This window comes from Dermacentor silvarum, chromosome 6, assembly GCF_013339745.2.
Source record: "Dermacentor silvarum isolate Dsil-2018 chromosome 6, BIME_Dsil_1.4, whole genome shotgun sequence".
NCBI classification, from domain to species: domain Eukaryota; kingdom Metazoa; phylum Arthropoda; class Arachnida; order Ixodida; family Ixodidae; genus Dermacentor; species Dermacentor silvarum.
The window spans coordinates 72,367,354-72,391,393 of NC_051159.1; the positions used below are offsets into that span (position 1 = coordinate 72,367,354).

General features: G+C 48.6%; 1 protein-coding gene across 1 annotated transcript in view; it reads left to right on the plus strand.

The window, feature by feature from the left end:
• Window positions 1-628: 628 nt before the first annotated feature.
• Window positions 629-24,040, plus strand: part of LOC119455574 (roundabout homolog 1-like) — a 229,029-nt gene continuing 205,617 nt past the window's right edge. Inside the window, exon 1 of the mRNA XM_037716974.2 lies at window positions 629-840. Coding sequence (XP_037572902.2) covers window positions 714-840 — 127 coding nt within the window. The 5' untranslated portion in view covers window positions 629-713. The remainder of the gene's footprint in view (window positions 841-24,040) is intronic.

Genomic DNA, 24,040 nt, shown 5'->3' on the forward strand with positions numbered 1-24,040 from the left:
CTCGACCTCAGAGTAGCTAGGCACATGCAAAAGAAGATACAGCACCGAATGTAAAAGCTAGAGGTTCAATGATTGCAATGTATTTGTGAGACAATGGAGCCTCGCAAGGCACTGTCCCATGTATAGCGAACCGAACCTGTCAATACCTCCGTCCAAGCGCTTCACAGATGAATCCGCCGAAGTTACAGAGTACACGCGATCTTCCTGCGAGAACAGCGTGGACGTCCGCTCCAGGGCTTCGCTCCTCGCTGCTCCGTATAAACGGTGGCAGCAGCCGCGCTGCTCGCGGCGGCGCTGGCGTCGTTACGACAGCAGGGGCTAGTGAGCGAGCATCCTGCTCCTGCCCCGCTCCGTTCTCCGGCGCAGACCGCGCGGTCGGTTCTCATCGCAGAGGAGGGTTGACTCCTTGTGGCGGGCGCTGGCACGGCATGCATGCGCGTACACGCCGCTCTTCGTTCTCTGCGCGTGCGTGGCGTCGAAACAGTGCGTGGCGTCGAAACAGTGCGTGGCGTGTGTGGTGGTGGTGCACGGTGGCTGTCGCGCGGGTGTTTGGTGTCGAGCGACGACGACGCTCCTGCTCCTTGGCGTCGGCCGGTGGGACGAAGAGGGGGAGCGCGTCCACTATCGCTTGGCGAACGGCCCTGGATTACGATGCGCCGTGAATAATTAATAGCCGGTGTTGCCTGTCGGTATCGTAGCATGATCGCCGTGCCATGGCACGCAACTGTGATCTCAGCCCGAGGCGGCTTCTCTATTGGATAACGGATTCTCGGATTATTGTCGGCCTTCTTCTCACCTTCTGCGCCTGCACAGCTGATGCCGCGGACGTCGTCGATGCACGTGAGTTGCGCTGAGTAGCGTTTAATTGGTCGCGTCTTGCGCGGCGTGCATGTTGGCGTAACTTTTTGTTTGCGGGTGCGTATTTGTGTGAACTTGTTTTGTCTCTGCACGCGCGGTGCGCGCGCTTGCCTGCGTGTTGTAGTTACAAAATGCATACACTGCTGAGCAAAGCAATGCCATGAGGAGACATGTGCGATCGTTTATAATTATATATTACGCGAGTTAGTGAAATAATGTCATAAATAGTATATGGTATCAAACGCTATCGTTCATTCTTAGCTAACGCTTAGTGCAGATCATCATCAGCCTATATTTATGTCCACTGCAGGATGAAGGACTCTCCCTGTGATCTCCAATTACCCTTGACTTGCCCTAGCTGATTCCAACTTCCGCCTGCGAATTTCCTAACTTCATCATCCCACCCAGTTTTCTGCAGTCCTCGACTGCGCTTCCCTTCTCTTGATGTCCACTCTGATGGTCCACCGGTTATCCATTCTACGCATTAAGTAGCCTGCCGAGCTCCATTTTTTTCTCTTAATGTCAATTAGAATATCAGCTATCCGCGTTTGCTCTCTGATACACACCGCTCTCTTCCTGTCTGTTAACGTTAGGCCTAACATTTTATTGCGATAGCAATTATATGGACACTTAAACCGGATTTCTGCCGTCGTCGGCGTCGTCGCCGTCGCCGTGAGGTTCCCTATAGATAAAATCTTCACCGCGTGCCGTATGCCCGAGCGGAAGCGTGCGGGGACGCGCGCTATCACGGAGAGCGAACGCACTTAATCTCCCACGCGCAAGCAAGGAAGCGGGAAGCCAGCGCCGGAGGGAGCGGGGGGGGGGGGGGGGGGGGCGCACTTCCACTCTGCCAACAACCGCGCTCGTCGCTCGCTCGCACCGTCTCTTATCTCCACACGGCTCTGACCTTTATGCGCCGTGCAGTCGCCGCTCAGTTTCCGTTTAAGCGATAGACCGCACGTACCTTCGCCGCTGCGGCGTATCCGCTTGCTGCCAGAGTTTTGACGGTCGTTGTCTGCAGTCATTCAGTGTGATCTATTCATGTTTGTTTGTGCGCGCTCACACCACGCTTGTTCATTCAGTTAGTAATAGTCGGGCCACATTTTCCAACGCACGCTACACATGCAATGCTGCCCGGATCGGCAGTGCAGCGCTACAGGTGTGTCCCTTCGCACGCGCTGCCCACGGGAAGCGCTTCTCATCAACACCACCGTTTAACACGCGCCTTCTCGTGGCCATTGAGTCTCTCTTCATGTCGGTCTACTTACGCCGCAGCACACCTGCTTACTTAATCAGCTCATGTTTACTACAATTCATATTGCTACCAAAGCCGCTCACCTTACTTCGTATGACATTGCTGTGTTGCTATCGCATTCATTGCTTCGCCCTTAGGGCAAAACTGTGACATTTTTTTCGGTCCGTCGCTCTTTGTGCTGTCCTTAACTTGTTCTAGAGCTTCTTTGTCGACCTCCAAGTTTCTGCCCCATATTTTAGCACCGGTAGAATGCAATGATTGTAATCTTTGTTCTTTTTTCATCAATTACCCCGCAGCGCCCAAAGGCGTTACAGCAGGGGGGTTACAACATAGAATAAAATACATCTTCATTCACACAATTCATTTGCTTTTCACTCAGCCTATTCCACTGTTTAATTGTTCGAACAAAGCATTAGTTGGCATACATGTTCGTCTTGGCAGAGTACTCGAGGATTTTGCAACTATAATCAGTTCGTTTTGAAATGTAATGAGGTTTTCGTAGGTAAATTTCCCTGTTAATTCCAGTTTGTTATAGTAAATAGAATATAAAAATTTTAATCTCAGTTTATTGCGGCGAGCAGAAAGAGATTCCCATCCTAGCTGAGCCTTCATTGCAGTGCAGCTCTCCCTCCTTCCGTACCGCCCCAAGACGAACCTGGCAGCACGGTTTTGTATTTGTTCTAGAGTGGCAATGAAGCTTACCTCGGTGGGGTCCCACACAACACAGCCATATTCTAAGATTGGTCGAACACAAGTTGTATACATACGCCTTTTCTTTTCAACGACAGTGGTAAGCTCACAGTCAGGATTTGGAAATGCCGGCCGTGTGCACTCCAACCCAATGTTATTCTTCTGTAAATTTTCTTATCATGATCAGCGTCCCCTCTGTGTAATTGACCTAGATAAATGTACTCCGTTACCCATTCTACAGGCTGATCAGCGATCCTGAATTCTTGTTCCCTTGCCAGGTTATTAAACATTGCCTGCTGCAGAGCAGATAGGTCGAACTAAAATTAGTAGTGTTTACATGATATGCATGCAAAATGCGGTGTAATGCTCCTATATACATTGCAGGCTCCCGCTGAGAGACCACCACTAAAATAACCATTTAAACTAATTGAACAGCTGACGTTTTGTTGCAAAGGAATGGTAATTAAGGATGCATGTTTCCATCCTATGAAACACCAAGTACACAACGGTCCGAAATGTACTTTTGATTTCCTCTACACCTCTCTGTAAAATAACCCTCGAATTTCTATGTTTTTAATTAAAAACAATTTTACACATGTAAGCTTTATGTAACTCTCTATATGTGGTTCTGTTATTATTATTAGCCTAAAGCGATGAGTTCTACACCCCTTGTTGGACGAAGGTCCCGAGCATGCAAAGAGTAGTGTAGTGGGCAGAATGATAGTTTCGCTTATGGTTGCCCACGTGTATGTGATGCTTACAGTCGATGTTACGAAACATGTGAGGCGGCGTGACTGCCTCTGATGTATCGAGAGAACAGCGTTGCCCGTTGGTGTGCGGCCTTCCGCACGCCTTACTGAACGAGAAAGTGGCCGCAAAACAAGTCTCCTCGAATGCGGGTTCTGTCCACTTAAGACATTCAGCCACATCTTCGCGCGAAGCGCGCAGGACGCCGCATGCCCATATAGGGCCGTGATTGGCTCCTACGAGCATGTAACAGATGCACCCATAAAGCAGTCGTGGGTGTCTGACGCTAAGCATGAACAGAGCATTGTGCAGCACATCCCGCCCTCTCATCATTTTTGTGCGCACGATATGTACAGAGATCTATGAAATAAGAAAGCAAGACATTTCATTTCGAATCAAAAGCAAAGCGATCAGCTTGTAGCACAGCGCATGTGCACATCGCAAGATGTTTGGTCAGATTAAGAGAAGGAAAGCAGGAGACTCATCGTGTGGCAACTTGGGGTCCTATCTTTTTGCGACATATCAGTTCAAAGTTTGCCTACATGGTCAGGAACGTTAATCACCGGTGGCGCGGCTCGACCACTTTCTCGCACCAATTTGTGACATCCCCATGAGTGAGGAGATGAGAGAATCACAACCGCTGCTCAAGCGTTCCTGCCCGACGAGATGAGTATCTTGGAAGAACACGCCGCGAACAGCCAATCACGACACCATGGTGCGCCCTCAAAGAATTGGTGTCGTGTTTTCTCCGACACTGTGAGGAAAAAATACTGCGAAGCCATAAATTTGCAAAAAGGGAACGAAAAAAAAAGTTGTCGCAGTTTCACCCGAAAGGCGAAGCATCAATTGCGATAGCAAATTTGTAGAGAGCTATATGGAGTAATGATAGCAGCTTTATCAGCTGCATAAACTTGGACATGCAGCAGCACCGGCAACACGCAGAACTGTTGTCGACGCCGTCGGCGTTTTGCCCGCGTTCACACAAAACGCGTGCGGCGTTGGTGACTGTTGCCGGAGCCTCTGGGGGCGGCTCGGAGGTTTTCGACGACATCAGAACGGGACACTCGTCGAGCAGCGTCGGAAGTCTTTACCACCTTCACGCCTCACAACGTTTTATTACGATAGCAATTATATGGACACTCCAAAGCAGATTTATGCCGTCGGCGTCGCCGTCGCCGTGAGGTTCCGTATGACGTCAAAGGCGATGAAATTGTCGCCCCGCGCCGAACGCTGTATGTGCGAGTGAAAGGGCGCGAGGGACGCGCGCTTTCACGGGGAGTGAACGCACGGCGGAGAACAAACGCGCGTTCTGCGCCGTGCTCCCTGAAGGGCTGCAGAATTCAGAGTCTCTTTCCTCCTTTAGAATCGCCGTATGTATATAGAGGAAACGCGACGACTTCCGTCGCGCGAAACGCGTGGGGGGACGGGAGAGAGGAAGGGGAGGCGATGTTTAGCTGCGGCACAAAATGCCTATTTATATAAAAACGTTGTGAGGCAAGTAGGTGGTAAAGATTTCCAACGCTGCTCGACGAGTGTCCCGTTCTGATCTCGTCGAAAACCTCCGAGCCGCCCCCAGAGGCTCCGGCAACAGTCACTAACGCCGCACGCGTTTTGTGCGAACGCGGGCAAAACGCCGACGGCGTCGACAACAGGTCTGTGTGTTGCTGGTGCTGCTCCACGTCGAGTTTCTACAGCTGATAAAACTACTATCCGTACTCCCCATAGCTGTCTACTAATTTGCTATCGCAATGGATACTTCGCCTTTCGGGTGAAACTGCGATAACTTTTTTTACATAAATAGACAGTTGGTGCCGCAGCTAAACGTCGCCTCCCTTCCCTCCCCCTCTCCCTCCCCCCACGGCCTTTCGCGCGTCGGAAGAAGGCGCGTTTGCTCTACATATATGGTGATTGTGAAGGAGGAAAGAGACACCTACTTCTGCAGCCCTTAAGGGCCTTAAGGGAGCACGGCGCAGAACGCGCGTTTGTTCTCCGCCGTGATAAGTGGTTCTTGAGGGAAAGGGAAAGGTTGGCGCTATCTTCTGCAGCCCTTGAGGGAGCACGGCTCAGCGCCAACCGCCGTGGGTTCACTCCCCGTGAAATCGCGCGTCCCTCGCGCCCTTTCACTCGCACATACAGCGTTCGGGCGCTGAGCCGTGCTCCCTCAAGGGCTGCAGAAGATAGCGCCAACCTTTCCCTTTCCCTCAAGAACCACTTATCATCCGATTTCATCTCCATTGACGTCATACGGAACCTCACGGTGACGGCGACGGCAGAAATCTGCTTTGGAGTGTCCATATAATTGCTATCGCAATAAAACTTATTTTGCGCGAGTCGTTCGGCCTTTTTGTTTTGCTTATTTGCTGATATCAGGCATTCAAACCATTCCAATAGGAGCGAACGCGACAGACGCGTCTTATGAACAGCTGTAGCAGTGGTGAGGTACCGAAAACGGCGGAGCGTCTCGATCGTAGGGATAGAGAGACGACACAATGTTTCTCATAAACACTGTTTTCCGCAAAGCCAATACTGGAAAGATATCGGAATGGTATCCACACCACACAGAGCGCGAACTATAACAACTGTTTATAGGGTTCGCTCTTTGCGTGGTGTTTTCCTCGTCTCCTCCTGATGTCGTTCCTGTATTAGTGTTGTGCGAAACAGCGCGCTCATCAAATAACGTGTCGGTCAATTTGCAATTTTCTGATGATCTCGTGTTTGCGTCAGCTACGGGCACTCTGTCATACGTCTGTTTCTGCATTGGTCTTCGTTTAACCGTTTTAACGTTGCGAACTTGCAAATGAACGGTTGTTTAAAAGGCGTGACCTGGAATAACACGAAGAACATCGCAAACGGCTATCACAAGCATCGGTCGCTGAAAATGTAAAGTACAAAGGTTAGTTTACTTCTGTGGTTTCCTGTGCTAACAGACGCGCCAGTGACAGTCTTGAATAATGAAGTCCTTTTAATTTTTTTAGCCACAGAATAGGAACTGCAAGAAGCGTGCGCTGGTGAATTTTCTTTTTTTTTTCGATATTCCCCCAGCTCGAATACGGTCCAGCCCAGACATCGGCATTGCGAGTTCATAAGGTCTCGGTTGCCAGACAAGCAAAAAGTGGTCGCAGTTTCACCTGAAAGGCGAAGCATCAATTGCGATAGCAAACTTGTAGAGAGCTATACGGAGTAATGATATTAGCTTTATCAGCTGTATAAACTTGGACATGCAGCAGCATCGGCAACACGCAGAACTGTTGTCGACGCCATCGGCGTTTTGCCCGCGTTCGCTCAAAATGCGTGCGGCGTTGGTGACTGTTGCCGGAGCCTGTGATATAAATAGGCACTTGGTGCCGCAGCTAAACGTCGCCTCCCTTCCCTCCCCCTCCCCCACGGCTTCTCGCGCGTCGGAAGAAGGTGCGTTTGCTCTACATATATGGTGATTGTAAAGGAGAAAAGAGACGCCTACTTCTGCAGCCCTTAAGCGAGCACGGCGCGGAACGCGCGTTTGTTCTCCGCCGTGCGTTCACTCCCCGTGAAAGACGCGCCCCTCGCGCCCTTTCACTCGCACATACAGCGTTCGGCGCGCGGCGACGATTTCTTCTCCAAATGACGTCATGCGGAACCTCACGGCGACGGCGACGCCGACGGCAGAAATCTGCTTTTGAGTGTCCATATAATTGCTATCGCAATAAAACATTGTGTAAGTTCACCGAGTGGCCCCTATCACACCTTCACCGGGAAACTCAAGTTTGCCTAGCTATCCCGAATGCCGGTGACGGCGATGATCGTGGGATGAGCCGCTTTTCTTTTGTGCTCGACCTAGCGCCGTAGTTCACCTACGAGCTTGCTCACCTCGCGCCAAACGTTTCCGCCGCGGCAGAATAGCGGGCGCCCGCATCGCTGGCACATCGAGGTCCGAATGGGCGCAGCTGTCGAAGAGAGGCCTCGAACGGTAGCGAAGTGGGGCCAGCGTAACACCCAATTGACACCCTCCCCCCCATCTCCCTCTCTCCTTCCCGCCGGAACCCCAGCGCTGACTCGGGAAGCTCACTTTCCCCCAGTCGAGTCAAGCGCCAGAGGCTGGCCTCTACATCACACAGATTACAATGCCCCATTCTACTCCCAACGGGTATACCGTTGTGCTTTGCGGGCGACGCGGGCAAGCCTATGGGTATGTGCATCTTGTAACCCTGTTGCTTTCATCTTCGAATGTGCCCCGTACGAAATGTAGTCGAGTATCCCACGTGGAATCTTGCCTGCGGTTGTCGTGGGGTGATCCCATCGATTCGAGACGCTTTTTCCGTATCTGAAGTTCTCGGTTGTGTTCCTAACCAGTGCGTATACTTTCGGAATCGCGCACGTTCTGCGTGACTTCTTTCAGATTTCGATTCTAGGGTCCCGTGTGTAATGTAGCCAACCGTCATCTTCCTTCTTGACACTCATCTGGAATTACGTTCACACTTCTTGGAAACGGTTCATTCACAGCCAACAGGGAACGAGTTCACAGTCACTTCGCTTGCAGCGGGAGCTGTTCGGTATCAGTATTTACGAACTGCGTACTTAAACGTATATTTCGCTACTTCTTAACTAACGTGTCGGTCAATTTGCAATTTTCTGATGATCTCGTGTTTGCGTCAGCTACGGGCACTCTGTCATACGTCTGTTTCTGCATTGGTCTTCGTTTAACCGTTTTAACGTTGCGAACTTGCAAATGAACGGTTGTTTCAAAGGCGTGACCTGGAATAACACGAAGAACATCGCAAACGGCTATCACAAGCATCGGTCGCTGAAAATGTAAAGTACAAAGGTTAGTTTACTTCTGTGGTTTCCTGTGCTAACAGACGCGCCAGTGACAGTCTTGAATAATGAAGTCCTTTTAATTTTTTTAGCCACAGAATAGGAACTGCAAGAAGCGTGCGCTGGTGAATTTTCTTCTTTTTTTCGATATTCCCCCAGCTCGAATACGGTCCAGCCCAGACATCGGCATTGCGAGTTCATAAGGTCTCGGTTGCCAGACAAGCAAAAAGTGGTCGCAGTTTCACCTGAAAGGCGAAGCATCAATTGCGATAGCAAATTTGTAGAGAGCTATACGGAGTAATGATATTAGCTTTATCAGCTGTATAAACTTGGACATGCAGCAGCACCGGCAACGCGCAGAACTGTTGTCGACGCCGTCGGCGTTTTGCCCGCGTTCGCTCAAAATGCCTGCGGCGTTGGTGACTGTTGCCGGAGCCTCTGATATAAATAGGCACTTGGTGCCGCAGCTAAACGTCGCCTCCCTTCCCTTCCCCCCCCCTCCCCCACGGCCTCTCGCGCGTCGGAAGAAGGCGCGTTTGCTCTACATATATGGTGATTGTAAAGGAGGAAAGAGACGCCTACTTCTGCAGCCCTTAAGGAAGCACGGCGCAGAACGCGCGTTTGTTCTCCGCCGTGCGTTCACTCCCCGTGAAAGAGCGCGTCCCTCGCGCCCTTTCACTCGCACATACAGCGTTCGGCGGCGCGCGGCGACGATTTCATCTCTATTGACGTCATACGGAACCTCACGGCGACGGCGACGGCGACGCCGACGGCAGAAATCTGCTTTTGAGTGTCCATATAATTGCTATCGCAATAAAACGCTTCAAAGTTTAATTTGTTTTGGAGTGCGCAATAGCGGTTTCCGAAGTTCATTGCGAGGAGACATGGCGGACGTAAACAGCTGTTTGCAGCTGGTCGTTCAGTGCTTTGTGCTGTCTCGTATGTCTTCCGTGTCCGTGTCATTCTGTCTGCCCTACAACAAACTACAAGAGGACCTATCAACAAGCCCATATAGCTGTCCTCGTCGCATATGCAGTATTCGGAATTCGGCTGCAGAGAAGTCGTCGTGTCAACGCACAGAGACCCTCGCGCTACCTGTGCTTATCACGTTAGCTTTAGAAGAAAGGATGCGTATATATTGCTCGTAATTGGACATAAGCGGCTCCTGCTCCTAGCAATATTCTTGCACCAACCCGAAAGCTCACGTCTGCCCCTGAAGATTGCCGCAAATGGTCTGCGTGTGATTACTGAACGTGTAATAGAATTTGTGGTGTGAACTTTAATCTTAGCGCCAACCTGGTTCGTCCGTTGCGGCGCGTGTGCTGTAATTATGCATACAAGTCCTCTCTCCATGTTTGGAAAGTCGTAAAATCTGACACCAATATTTTGGGAACTGCAGCCACTTGTGTACATAGTGTACTGTGTACTCTTGTGTACTCTCGTCCTGTGTCTTGCGCTGTTAGTATGCTGTGAATCTGTATCAATATGCTGCAGTACGTAGCCCCACGGCAAACTATAAATCCCTTGTTAGGAGTACGTTTGTTTGTTTAATAACAAAATAGAACGCTAAAATTTTGTATTCCTAGTGAAAAGCGTAGAATAAGAAGCTATCGAAACTATCCACTAATGGCATACGTGTGCTTCTACCTGCTTCCGCACATTATTTTAAAAGTGGGGCGGAAAACCCAAGATAACCAAATACATATCCAACTGGAACAGGTCCTATGGCTCCTTTCCTGGAAATGAAAGGCAGCATCCCCATCGGTTAAGCTAGTCATGTACTTAACCTGTATTAGACCAATGTTAGAGCATGCTAATAGGAGCCATTTCAAACTAGATTATTTGACCAAAATAATAAAGTGCGAGGAAATCGTCAGGGCGCACAATCTAATCTGGTATTCCCAAGCCGATTGCATTAGCAAAACTTTATGCCTCCCTGAATTGCCTGCGTTAATCCAATGCTGAAAACCGGGGAAGCTGATTCCTTTTTTTTTGCCTGAGAAACTTGCTTGAATGCGAATAACATAATACATATCTTGTGAGGGAAAGTCAGGTGCACTGACAATATCCCAAAGCTTTTGTCTGCCGCGAAGCATGAGCAAAGCATAGTGCAGCACATCCCGCCCTCTGACTTTCATTTTCCTGCGCACAATACATATAAAGGTGAGTGAAAAACGAAACAAGAAACGTCATTTAGAATCAAAAGCAGAAAGATTAGCTTTTAGCACAGCACATGTGCACGGCGAAGCATGCTTGGTCAGAATGAGAGAAAGAAAGCAAGGGGCTCAACTTGTAGCAACTTGGGGCCCTACCTTCTTGCGACCTATGAGCTCAACGTTGGTCTTCATGGTCTGTGGCGTTAATCACCGGTGGCTCGGCCAATTTCGCGCGCCCATTTATGGCGTGCGTATGAGTGACGACGAGAGAGAATCAATGCCGTTGCTCAAGCGTTAATGTCAGACGAGTTTAATGTTGGACTAGTTGGTATTTTGACATAAGAACCATCTTGAAATACAGCGCAACGGTACGGCACAACAGAGAGGAAGACGAACACAGGCCCTAACAACTGACTTATTGAAGTCAGACCCACAGGTATGTATGTCCGCAAGCTGCGCAGGCGCATCGTTACAACGTATATGGAAACCATCAAAAAAGAGGAAGTGATTACACCAGGCGCGAAAGGAATTTCATTTCTGCATTGTGTAGTGTAATCGATGTATAAATCAGTTGTTAGTTAGCGCCTGTGTTCGTCTTCCTCTCTGTTGTGCCGTCCCGCTGCGCTGCATTTCAAGATGGTTCTTATGTCAGACGAGGTCACCAGCTTAGAACAACTCTCCGTACAGGCGAGATTCGCCGATCACAACTTCATGGTGCGCCAGCAAAGAATTGGCGGTTATGCTTTCTCTGAAGAATATTGTACGCGAAGCTATAAATTTACAAAAAGGGAACCAAAAAGACATCCTGCTATTTCGCACGATTCGACGTTTCTTTTTTTAACTTTTTTTCGCTGACATTAGGCATGCGAACCATTCTCGGAGCACACGCGGCGGAATCATCTCGTGAACAACTGTATAGTTATGGCAGTGTTCTGAAAACAGCACAGCATCTCGAACGAAGGGATAGAAAAATGCCACATTGTTTCTGATAAACGTGTTGTTTTGCACTAAGTTAATACAGAAAGGACTTCCGAGCGGGACACACACCACACGGATAGCGAACTAACAACTTCTTATAGAGTTCGCTCCTTGTGTGGTGCTTGTCCCGTCTCCTTTTGATGTCGTTCCTGCGTTTAGGTTGTGCGAAGCAGCGCGTTTATCAGAAACAATGTGTCAGTTAACCGACTGGCCCCAATCGCAGCTTCAAGAGGAACCACAGGGTTGCCTAGCTATCCCGAATGGCGGTGACAGCGATGGCCGTGTAATGAGGCGCTATTCCTTTGTGCTCGACCTAGCGCCGGGAAATCACCTGCCGCGCCCGAGACGCAGGGTTCACCTATGGGCTCGCGCTCGCTCTAAACTTTTCTGCCGGGGCACAATAGCGGGCGCCCGCATCGCTGACACAGCGAGATCCGAATGGGCGCAGCAGTCCAAGGCAAGCGTCGAACGGGAGTGAAGTGGGGCCAACAACCGACTTCTAGCCACCTCCCCCTCTTTCCTTCCCCCCAAACCCCAGCGCTGAATCGGCGAGCTCACTTTCCCCCAATCGAGCCAGGCGCCAAACGCTCGCCTCTACAGCACACAGATCACAATGCCCCATTCTACTCCCAACGGGTACACCGCTGTGCTTTGCAGGCGACGCGGGCAAGCGTTCGATATTTGCGTGGATCCTGTGGGTTTGTGCACCTTGTAACCCTGTTGCTTCCATTGTCGAATGCGCTCCGTACCAGATGTAGTCGAGTATCCGAGTACCCCGCACGGAATCTTGCCGGCGCTAGTCGTTCGGTGATCCCTTCGATTTGTCATTCGAGACGCTTTTCTTAGTATCTCACGTTCTCGGTTGTGTTCCGAACCAATGCGTACTTTCAGCGTCGCACACGTTCTGCGTGACTTCTTTCAGCTTTCGATTCTCCCTTCCTGCGTGTAATGTAGCCAACCATCTCATTCCGTCTTTACACTCACCTGGTGACATGTTCACCCTCACGGAAACAGTTCGTTCACAGCCAACAGGAAAAGAGTTCACAGTCGTTTCACTTGCAGCGGAAGCTGTTCGGTATCAGTCCTTACGAACTGCGTACTTCAACTAGTACGAATTAACTTGCAAATCGACTCCTATTTCAAAGATCCTTTCATAATCACTTCTTTTCCTCTGCAGATGTTTTTGATGATGTAAGAAATTGTTAGAAAAATTTATAGCTTGCTGGTGAAATTTTCTCTACTACTGTATTTTCCTGTTTTACTTATTTCAGCTACTTTTGTTTGATGTGATTACGCAGTATAAAATAGCAGCCGCCATACATAAGTATATTTGTTTAATAACAATTGGTAGCGACCCTTTAACAAAATTGTTGGGTCCCTAAACTGTGCACTTTATAATTGTATACCTTATTTATGTGAAATAAACTTCCAACTTTCTAAGCTGTCACCTGGAATAACACGAAGAATCTCCACAAACATCCGAAGCCTCGCTTACTGAAAACTTTAAGTACAAATGTTAGCTTATTCTTGGGGTTTCTTGTCCAAAGAGATGCGCTAATGACAGTCATGAATAATGAAGTCCTTTTAAACTTTCTAGGCACAGAATAGGAATTGACAAAAGTGTGCGCAAGTAAACTTTTTTTTTCGATATTCCCCCAGCTCAAATACTCTGCAGCCGTGACATCAGCATTACGAGTTCGTAAAATCGCGGTTGCCATACAAGCGATATAAAAAAAATGCGACAGAACACCAGCGTGTGACTGAATGTCTTGCTAGCCACCACTTTGTTGTTTTTCAAGTAATATAAATCATATCACAAATGCACAGTTTCTGTCTAAAGGCACCACCATTCTCCGAAGACGAGCCATTTCAAATTCGCTTTCGAGTGGAGCTTGACAAATGCTGCGCCTTTCAAACAAGCTTTCTTTTAACAGGCAGAGTATTAAGGGCCCTGGTATTACGAAGTTAGTCTGTTTCAGGAACGTAACTTATGGTCTTCGCAAAATCAGTGTCGGGGTCAGTCATTACGTACCAGCGAGGCGAACCAGTAAAAAAAAAAGAAATGTCCACGCGCTCGTAAATTCAGGCGGAGGGAGAACAGACTAGCACAAGAACTGCCCTGGAAGTTAGGGCGTCGCAGGACCGCACGTGACGTCAAGATTAATTTTGCAATTAAGCCATTAAAAAACTACCGTGGAGAAACGGCGCTCAGCTTAACGTTGCAAGAGCGCAGAAACTACTTCGCTGCAGGCCGGTTAACTTCGTTCGTTGTCTCCTAGCCACCTTATTAGCATTTTTTTTTTTTTGTAAAATGCGGGCGCAAGTAGCTTATCGCAGTCAAGATGCGGTGTCAATGACACTGAGCATGTGCAGGACCTAAACTCGACTCGGGTTCTTTTGTACGAAATACCGGCAGCGTCTGCTAGCTAACCTCTCTGGTGGCCATTTCAAATCCTCTCGTCGCTTCGCGAGCGGAGAAAGCGTAGGTTCGAACAGAAACGTCGCCAATGACGGATAAGGGAAGCCACAATGGAAGTGGCGCGGACTCGTTCCATTGAAACAGCGCTTGCCACTCGCCGGGCACGTTGCCCTTTCGTCGCGAAACGCCTGTTGCACGGTTATCGAGCGTGGTTAACGCACACATGCATCTGCGCTATGCTCTTTTAGGAGAAATTTTTGTGGTTGTTGGAGCGTTGTGAACGCTCGAATGTTGCGAACACTTGAACGTTGTCGACGTTGTAAAAGCTGGCATACTAGAAACAGGAATTCAGCTTGCAAAGCAGCTCGCGAATTGGTTCAACGTCCCGTAATCGACCGGTGCTTGAGGCTTCAGAAAGCTGTAGTCTGACGTGACTCACCTGACTTGTCTCCTGCTCTCATCGTGAGCGCACTTAAACGACACAGGCCCACTCGGTGCCTGCTGGAGTCCATGCTGCTCGCATAGTCTTTTGTGGTTTGCACTGTGGCTGATGCCCTAAGGTGACCCTGCGTTTGTTTGAGAAAGGAAAAGAAGAGCATGCGCTTAGTCACAGGCCATGAATACCTGTGAGGACCTGTGGTTTGCGCTGCACGCACATTTTTGACGACGGCGTCGCGCGACTTCGCTGCGGTCAGTATAAAATCTGTGTCAGCCAGCCGTTGCGTGGTGATTTTTGTTCTGATGTCCTGGCCAGCGCACGGGCTTGACTTTCACTAATGCAGTGTGTGCTTGAATACCCGAAGCAGTTAGCTGAGCCCTTGAGTCGTCATTCCCGTCGCGCACTGCGCACTTAGTTTCAGTTTCCGTTACAAAGACAACTGTTCACTTAGGCCCTCGGGAGAATATGCTTTTCTGCTACATTCATCCTTTACGTATTTACGGTTTACACAGCAGCGATGGAGCAATACGGCAGGGTATAGAGCATCTGGTTAAAACGAAGACCAATGTAGAAACAGATACACAGCAGAACGCCACTAGATGTCGCAAGCGCGAGTTCATCAGAAAATTGCAAATTGACGCACGTAGATGCACACGTCAGTTAAGCAGTATCGAACCTTAAAAATGGTAATCACAAGGAGCAATTAACATGACCAGTCTTTTTTTTTACTGTTACTACATGCGATGGAAAGAGAATTCACAGAGAGCTTTTTTTTTTCTTTCTTTTTTTCACGATAACCAAAAGAGAGGACTATATGTTAGTAATACTGCACACTACATATAGAGCTGAAATGACATCACAAAAAGCCGCAATGAGCACTTGCCCAAATTTTCTATTTATTTTCCAATGTGCCGCCCTTTATCTTTTCCGTACAATTCCATCACGTTCCCGTATGCCTCATTGCCAACTGGTCACCATTAAAAAAAGCTGCGCCACAATTTTACACAGCTAGGTAAGTTAGATTGTGATGATTGTGGCGTCTCGAGAGCTGCGCATGCGTAACGGGCGACCTTGCACATTCTCATTTATCAAAGTGATGTTTCTGTACCTCTTGCAGGAAACGAGAAAGAATACTTTATTTAAATAATGGCTCTAGGCTTATGTAGGGAAGTAGGTGATGTAAACTTATGATTTCATGCACACTCACATACGTACTCACATACGTTGAACTCACATACGTTCAACACAGCTCTAGTTTTTGGTTAGATACATCCAAAGTCGGCGAAGTCCACCGATAATCCTTTAAAGAAACGCATAACCGATGGTGGGATCAAACATCTATCTTCAAGCACAGCAGCCCAACGCTCTGAACATTAAGACACCATCGCTAGCATGCTCTTCTCTCCTGCCAAGATTGCTCTTCCGAACGTCTGTAACTTGTGTCAGCTGCCAGTTTCTCGTATTCTTTCCCCGTCGCAGCTAGCACTTTGAGACGCTGTTAGACTGCACTGTGTTCGGGATATCCTGCCTTCGGCTCCTCACATATTTACTGTTACATATTTCCAATGTGGGTGAAGTTCGCCTACAGCAACATCGCATTACAATCAGACAAAACACTGGGGTTGCGTGCCTTTTGACAATTGCGCCTGAAGTAGAAACAGGCACCACAATCACACATTTCGCACCATTTTGCAGGCGTTACGTACTTTGGAAGACGCAGAAGCTTGCACTGCCATATGTCGCATAGCGCTTATCGAAAAGATTGCTTAGCGATTCGGAGAACGCTTCAGTAACCCTCTATACCGCAGAATGTTCTGTTCTGTTATAAATGCGTTACTACGTGAAGGGTAGTGCTGAATGTACCTCGGTGACTTCTTTTTTCGCCGTCCAATAGCAAAAAAAAAGAGAGTAATAATGATAATAACTGGGAGATTTTCACAGAAAGTGTGAGACTGTCATGGTGTGATGTTCCAATAATATGTAAGCTGCATTAACGCCGCTACTCAAACGCATCAACTACCTAAATTGACTTTTAAAGACCTCTTATCGGTGACAAGCGTAGGTACATCTTTGGAATAAGTTGTGTTGCATAATGATGCGTGCAGTTGGGTGGTTTATGTTATGTGCTATGAAGTGTTTCATCCTTTCAACCCTCTTTCTACATCGAGGTCTCGTCCACCTCACGGCACAGCTTCTTTGCGAGGTCAAATATAAAATAGGCAATGCTGACCGGCGTGGCGTGCGCAAAGCTCGCGTAACCCTTCTTACAGCCCAGGTGACCAAGGAATATGTCGAGCCCGGCATCCAGTAAACGTTTAAGGATCCTATCGACAGTTATTCAAGGCAGCCTTCTATGCGGAAACATAGGGAGGAAGAAGAAGAAGAAGAAATGACTGGCGCGTGGCATTAAAAAGACAGTTGTTATCGTCACAGATTCCCATTCTGTATGCAGCGCACTTAACGCGTATATAAATTCGAAAGCTTTGAAGACGTTTTATACATTAGCACCACCCCACTAAGGATTAGTTCATTTAGTATGGGCACCAGGCCACCGAGATAATCATCTTAATGAAATAGCTGATAGCACGAGCTTCTTTAAAAGCTTCGATGATATCGGGGCTGCCGGCAACTGCGCATATCACTGCAGCCAGATATAGGCAGTTGTCTTTGACCGAAGATTTAAAAACACTCATTAGCAAAATATACAGACTTTATACATCTAAATTATTCTTGGAACCGACAATGGTGTCCTAACCGACAACTCCAGGTGTCATTTACAAGGCTGCATTGCTGTTTTACACACCTTAATGCACATATGTGGTCTTGTGGCATCCCCTTTATGCTACCTCTGCAATGAGCCGGAATCCATCGATCACTTTTTATTATCGTGTCGGCGTTTTTCTAATAATCGAAAACGATGTTTGGAAATTCCACTTCAATTTCTAGGCCTGCCTTAATGCACTTCTCTTTTACTCTCACTTAGAGCAACGGTATTAGGATAAAGGCACAGGAACGTTTGCCGAGCCATTTGTAATTTCCTCTGTGAAACAGAAAGAGTGCCTTATTATTTTGCCCATTTTCCATGATTGATTGGTTGATTTCTCCTTTAGTAACTATAAATTTAGAAAATTCAAAAATACTACACAAATTCACAGTTATAATATTATTATTATTCAAAATTTAACAAATCTATTAACAATAACAAGTCTATCCTTTACTGTATTTTATTATTAAGTTCATATTACTATTCCTACCCTATCTGACAACCTTAGTATAAACTACTTTATTTATTTTATTCTCGGTTTATTTATCATCTTCAATTATTTATTTATTTTCCTTTCTTTATTACTTATTTATTTGTTAACTAGCTTATTTTAATGTTAAATCAAATTACCACCCGGTTCGTGGCCTATCCCCCACAGTGGGTTTGTGCCACTGATTCAGGCTTCATCATCATCACCGTTCTTCCTAATGTTCTTGCTGACCAGTGCTTTTGGCCTTCGAGTTTCCAACGCCGCGACAGTATGATCTGTAGGGCCTCGCTGGCTATGTTTCAGTAAGCTGGAACATTGAAGTGACGTTTCGGCCCCCTCCAAGGAACAACGCTTTTCTGCTGTGGACTCAGCAGGAAGCAACATATACCTAGCACTTAGTCTTCCCAGAAGGACGCGGATAATGCGCAAGGAAGCGTGACTCATCCTTCTCACATTTCTGCAAGAGACACGATCTGATCGACACATGGTGACATATTTAACGCTGAAAGGGACGTTCAGGCTGAGCAATTGCCAACCAGGCCTGCCAGGCTAACCCCGCTTGTAGCAACAGTATCACCACCACGTACTAGCGAATCAACCACGCGAGATGGAATTGCCTGCGCATGCTCAAGCGCCACCGAACAGAGATGCAGCCCAGCGTGCTCTTGCACTGTATGCCAAATTACACACGGCGTCACGTGATTCTCGGGGCCAGTTTGTTTCCCGCATAAGCAAGGCCGTTCTAATTTACGACCAGCGATAAGAAGCGCGAGCACCGAGTGAGAATCTTGTTTTTTGCGCAGCACTTCCCGTTCACCTCCCGAGACGACCGGGGACGAAATTCAAAATAAATCAGAAACAATAGAAAAAAAAAGTAGTACAGTACAACATTTGTGATTTTCATCATATAGATACGATATCAGAGCATAAGCTTAGTTACAAGCTGAGTTACCAATGTGTCTGGCCCAATTAGAATTAATTAGAAATCACTAATTACCACACACTAAAGCACAGAACGCCAAGGCCGAGGTGTGAGTGCCAATAAGGCATGCCTAAGTTAAAGATACGGGTCGCCTACCGTTTTTATTACATGGACGCGCATTATGTCCCGCGCGCATTTTTGTGATTGTTTTTTTTTTTCATTTTGCTCTTACGGCATTTGCCTACACGAATAACTCGTGTGTAAAGCAGGTGAATGGTTCAACACAGGAGGCGCGACGCAAACCGCCGCATTTCTGCTCAAACGAATGCATTCATTAGTTTTTCATGGTTTCAGGTGCCGACGGCTTGGGAGAAAGATACACTTTTGCGTTATTAATCATTATACCTCATTAAATACGGAGAGAGAACGCAATATACCGAAGTTGATTTGAATCGGAGAGAGAGAGAGAGAGAAATGAGAAGGGAAAAGTAGGGAGGTTAACCAAGGACGCGCCCGGTTGGCTACCCTACGCTTGAGGAGAAGGAAGGGGGAAGAATAGATAAGGAGCGAGAATATCAAAAATCACAGAGTCAGTCATTCACACATTCATTCGCAGAGGAAGGTCCACTGTCACAAGCGCTCATACAGTCCAGTCTCCTTCAAGAAGTGAAGAAGAGCTTTTGTGGCCTTTCGCATGCAAGAATGCGTAGGCCATGGTCCCAGAATCTTTTCCTCTGACAGCACTCTGCTATCTAAGATGCTGAGTTGAGCTTGAAGAATCCGTCGTTGGGCGTCAAAAGCTGGGCAATGGCACAGAAGGTGCTCTAGCGTCTCATCGCACCCGCACGAATTGCATGCCGCGCTGTTAGCCATTCCTATTAGGAATGAATAGGAATTTGTAAATGCGACGCCCAACCACACGCGACACAGTAAAGTTGCTTCACTACGGGAGAGTCCAGGTGGCAGGCGAAGTCGCAATTTAGGGTCGAGAGAATGCAAGCCTGAGTTGCTGAAACCTGGTGAATTCCATCTTTGAAGTGTGATGTGGCGAGCAAGTGATTGAAGTTACCGCGCAGCGTCCGTTCTTGAGAGTGGTATAGGCACTCGCTGATGTTTTTGATGAGCCAAGCGAGCAGCTTCATCGGCTTTGTCGTTGCCGACAATTCCGCAGTGGCTCGGCAACCACTGAAATATAATGTCGTGTCCTTTCTCGATCGCGTGGTGATGAGCTTGCCTTATTTCGTACACTAGCTGTTCGTGTAACCCATGACGTAGGGCAAACTGCAGAGTTTGTAGGGCTGCTTTCAAATCTCAGAAAATGGCCCAACGATTTGGTGGTTGCTGGAGCACGTAATGGATTGCACCTTTAAGAGCCGCAAGTTCTGCTGCTGTCGACGTGGTGTTGTGAGATTATTTAAATTGCAAAGAGACGGCGTCCGATGGAACAACCCTTAGCGATGTCACCCCAGAAGCAGTTGTCCCTGCTTTGCCTACACGAATCTTATCTTGACCGAATACATAATTACACGGCCGGTTCCACCCATTCCAACAGCTCTACCGGAGCAGTGGTTGAATCGGAAGTTTCAAAAGTACATAAGGGGAAGCTTATAGAGGGATACGCCATCTCCAGAAAAACACTCTTATCATTAATTTATCAATCGGAAAAAAAAGAATACCGAAGTCACGCAGACGACTGGAGGCTAAAAAATAAATTGGAAACATAAAGCGCTGCAGCGGTACAGCACGCGGTATCGTGACATCATGCAATACCAACTCGCCCAAACCTACACCCTCCGTGTGTTAACAACGACGTCAAGCAGAACCATACGTTTGCGTGTGGTAGTACATGTAAAATATTATTACCAGGCCCGTGCTTTTTAGGGGCGAAGCTCCTTAGGGTGTGGGTCTGTCCCTCCTCTGTAGTATGTAGTAGTAGTGGTCGTCGTAGTAGGTAGCCACGTCTACTTTATGAAAAAAAAAATTCCGAAAGTTGTGTCCGTAGCGCGGAATCGAACCAGGGACCCCGCGCTTCCGAACGCGCGGCGCTAACCACTACGCCACGAAGCGCACATGGACACAAGCACCACGACGACAACAAAAAACACAACATTAACGAAAGACTGCGCGTTTCTAACGCGTTTGTGCTTGCGCGTTACGGCCCGTGTAAGAAGCTGTTGTAAGACGCTGTGGCCTCTCCGCCTTACCCCCGTATTCATAAACGCTCCTCGACTTGACTTGCCACCGCATTGGGCAGCGCGTTCGAAACGCGTTGAAGGCGGGGGCAAGTCAAGTTCAAGTCGAGGAGCGTTTATGAATACGGGGGTTATACTCTCTCAGCAGTCATGTGATGGCGTCGGCAAACGCGGTGCACGTTCCGGCATGTGTAAACGGCTGCGTAAGACGCTGTGGCCTCTCCCCCTTACTATGTGACGTCATTCCTATTTTATAACAGCGCCCTTCATTATAATTGCACCATCTCCCGCTTAAGGGGACGCTAGCACAAACACGTTTCTAACGCGTTTGTGCTAGCGTCCCCTTAAGCGGGAGATGGTGCAATTATAATGAAGGGCGCTGTTATAAAATAGGAATGACGTCACATATGGCGCGTGTCATTGGTGGAAGTCAATCGTTCGATTTAGTGCGGCGAGACTGGGCGAATTACACGGAAGATTCACGGTTTACCGATGATTCCCTCGGGAGCTTCGCCCACTCATCATTCACCCCGTGGATATGCGGTGTTTTTTTTTTTTTATTGCGATAGCAATTATATGGACACTTCAACCGGATTTCTGCAGTCGCCGTCGCCGTGAGGTTCCCTATAGATAAAATCTTCGCCGCGCGCCGTATGCCCGAGCGGAAGCGTGCGGGGACGCGCGCTATCACGGAGAGCGAACGCACTCAATCTCCCACGCGCAAGCAAGGAAGCCGGAAGCCAGCGCCGGAGGGAGCGGGGGGGTGCGCACTTCTCCTCTGCCAACAACCGCGCTTGTCTTGCCCGCACGGTCTCTTATCTCCCCACGGCTCTGACCTTTATGCGCCGTGCATTCGCCGCTCAGTTTCCGTTGAGCGATAGATCGCACGTACCTTCGCCGCTGCGGCGTATATATGCGCTTGCTGCCGGCGTTTTGACAGTCGTTGTCTGCAGTCATTCAGTGTGATCTATTCACGTTTGTTTGTGCGCGCTCACACCACGCTTGTTCATTCAGTTAGTAATAGTCGGGCCACATTTTCCAACGCACGCTACACATGCAATGCTGCCCGGATCGGCAGTGCAGCACTACAGGTGTGTCCCTTCGCACGCGCTGTCCACGGGAAGCGCTTCTCATCAACACCACCGTTTCGCTCGCGCGTTCTCGTGGTCATCGAGTCTCTCTTCATGTCGGTCTACTTACGCCGCAGCACACCTGCTTACTTAATCAGCTCATGTTTACTACAATTCATAATGCTACCAAAGCCGCTCACCTTACTTCGTATGACATTGCTGTGTTGCTATCGCATTCATTGCTTCGCCCTTAGGGCGAAACTGTGACATTTTTTTTTGTTTTTTTTTTAGCTGGACCAAATTTTATTGCGATAGCAATTATATGGACACTCCAAAGCAGATTTCTGCTGTCAGCGTCGCCGTCGCCATCGCCGTGAGGTCCCGTATGACGTCAATGGAGATGAAATCGTCGCCGCGCGCCGCCGAACGCTGTATGTGTGAGTGAAAGGGCGCGAGAGACGCGCGCTTTCACGGGGAGTGAACGCACGGCGGAGAACAAACGCGCGTTCTGTGCCGTGCTCCCTTAAGGGCTGCAGAAGTAGGCGTCTCTTTCCTCCTTTACAATCACCATATATGTAGAGCAAACGCGCCTTCTTCTGACGCACGAAAGGCCGTGGGGGGGGGGGGGGGGGGGGGAGGGAAGGGAGGCGACGTTTAGTTGCGGCACCACGTACCTATTTATATCAGAGGCTCCGGCAACAGTCACCAACGCCGCACGCATTTTGTGCGAACCTGGGCAAAACGCCGACGGCGTCGACAACAGTTCTGCGTGTTGCCGGTGCTGCTGCATGTCCAAGTTTATACAGCTGATAAAGCTACTATCATTACTCCGTATTGCTCTCTACAATTTTGCTATCGCAATTGATGCTTCGCCTTTCAGGCGAAACTGCGACTTTTTTAATATGGCCAGCGGCAGATCGCTGGATTAAACTAAATAGACCTCTCCTGGGGTACGTCACACCACACCGGCGACGTCACAGCGTGACGTCACCGGCGCACGTGTGGTGACTCTGGTTGGCAAAAAAACAGCCGCCGCCAGCTTTCTCCGTGGTGCAGTCGCGCTTTAGTTAGTGTAGGTGGGCGCCACGTGAACGCGTGTTTCTATTTCTTTTATTTCCTTTTATTGCGATAGCAATTATATGGACACTCAAAAGCAGATTTCTGCCGTCGGCGTCGCCGTCGCCGTCGCCGTGAGGTTCCGTATGACGTCAATGGAGATGAAATCGTGGCCGCGCGCCGCCGAACGCTGTATGTGCGAGTGAAAGGGCGCGAGGGACGCGCTCTTTCACGGGGAGTGAACGCACGGCGGAGAACAAACGCGCGTTCTGCGCCGTGCTTCCTTAAGGGCTGCAGAAGTAGGCGTCTCTTTCCTCCTTTACAATCACCATATATGTAGAGCAAACGCGCCTTCTTCCGATGCGCGAGAGGCCGTGGGGGAGGGGGGGAAGGGGGAGGGAAGGGAGGCGACGTTTAGCTGCGGCACCAAGTGCCTATTTATATCAGAGGCTCCGGCAACAGTCACCAACGCCGCACGCATTTTGAGCGAACGCGGGCAAAACGCCGACGGCGTCGACAACAGTTCTGCGCGTTGCCGGTCCTGCTGCATGTCCAAGTTTATACAGCTGATAAAGCTAATATCATGACTCCGTATAGCTCTCTACAAATTTGCTATCGCAATTGATGCTTCACCTTTCAGGTGAAACTGCGACATTTTTTATTTTTACGTGAACCTCCACAATTCTCTTGCCAGCCAGAATAGCATTAATGTGTGTATGAGAACAACGGCGTGTGGTAAACTGCATGATGAAAAATGTGGCGACGCTGGCCTTTTTTACTTGCGAACATGAACCACTTGGTGGTGGTCTGCGATGGATTGTGCAATGAAGAATATCGGCTTTTCCATAGATGTGTGCCACATTTGTTGTGGTAAAGTGTACGGCGAGAACAGCGACGATATCGGCTCATCTTAACGTAGGAAAACGAACGACATTACGTGTGTGTGTGCGCGCGCGCGTGGTGTACTACGCGATAAACTATACATCTCGCTTGCGAGACTGTGGACGCGTGTTGCGTGTAATAAAACCAGTCGTAGTGATCATGCTTCGATAGAACTTCAGGAACTGTAATTATTGAATAGGTGAGATTGAATGAGACGCGATGATTAGTGCGCGCATGTATTTCGGGGTCACTCGCGCTGTGTGCAGAAAAAAAACTATCGAGTGAGATGTATGGCTACGAATGAACTTCTACGATGTTTTGACCGCTGCCG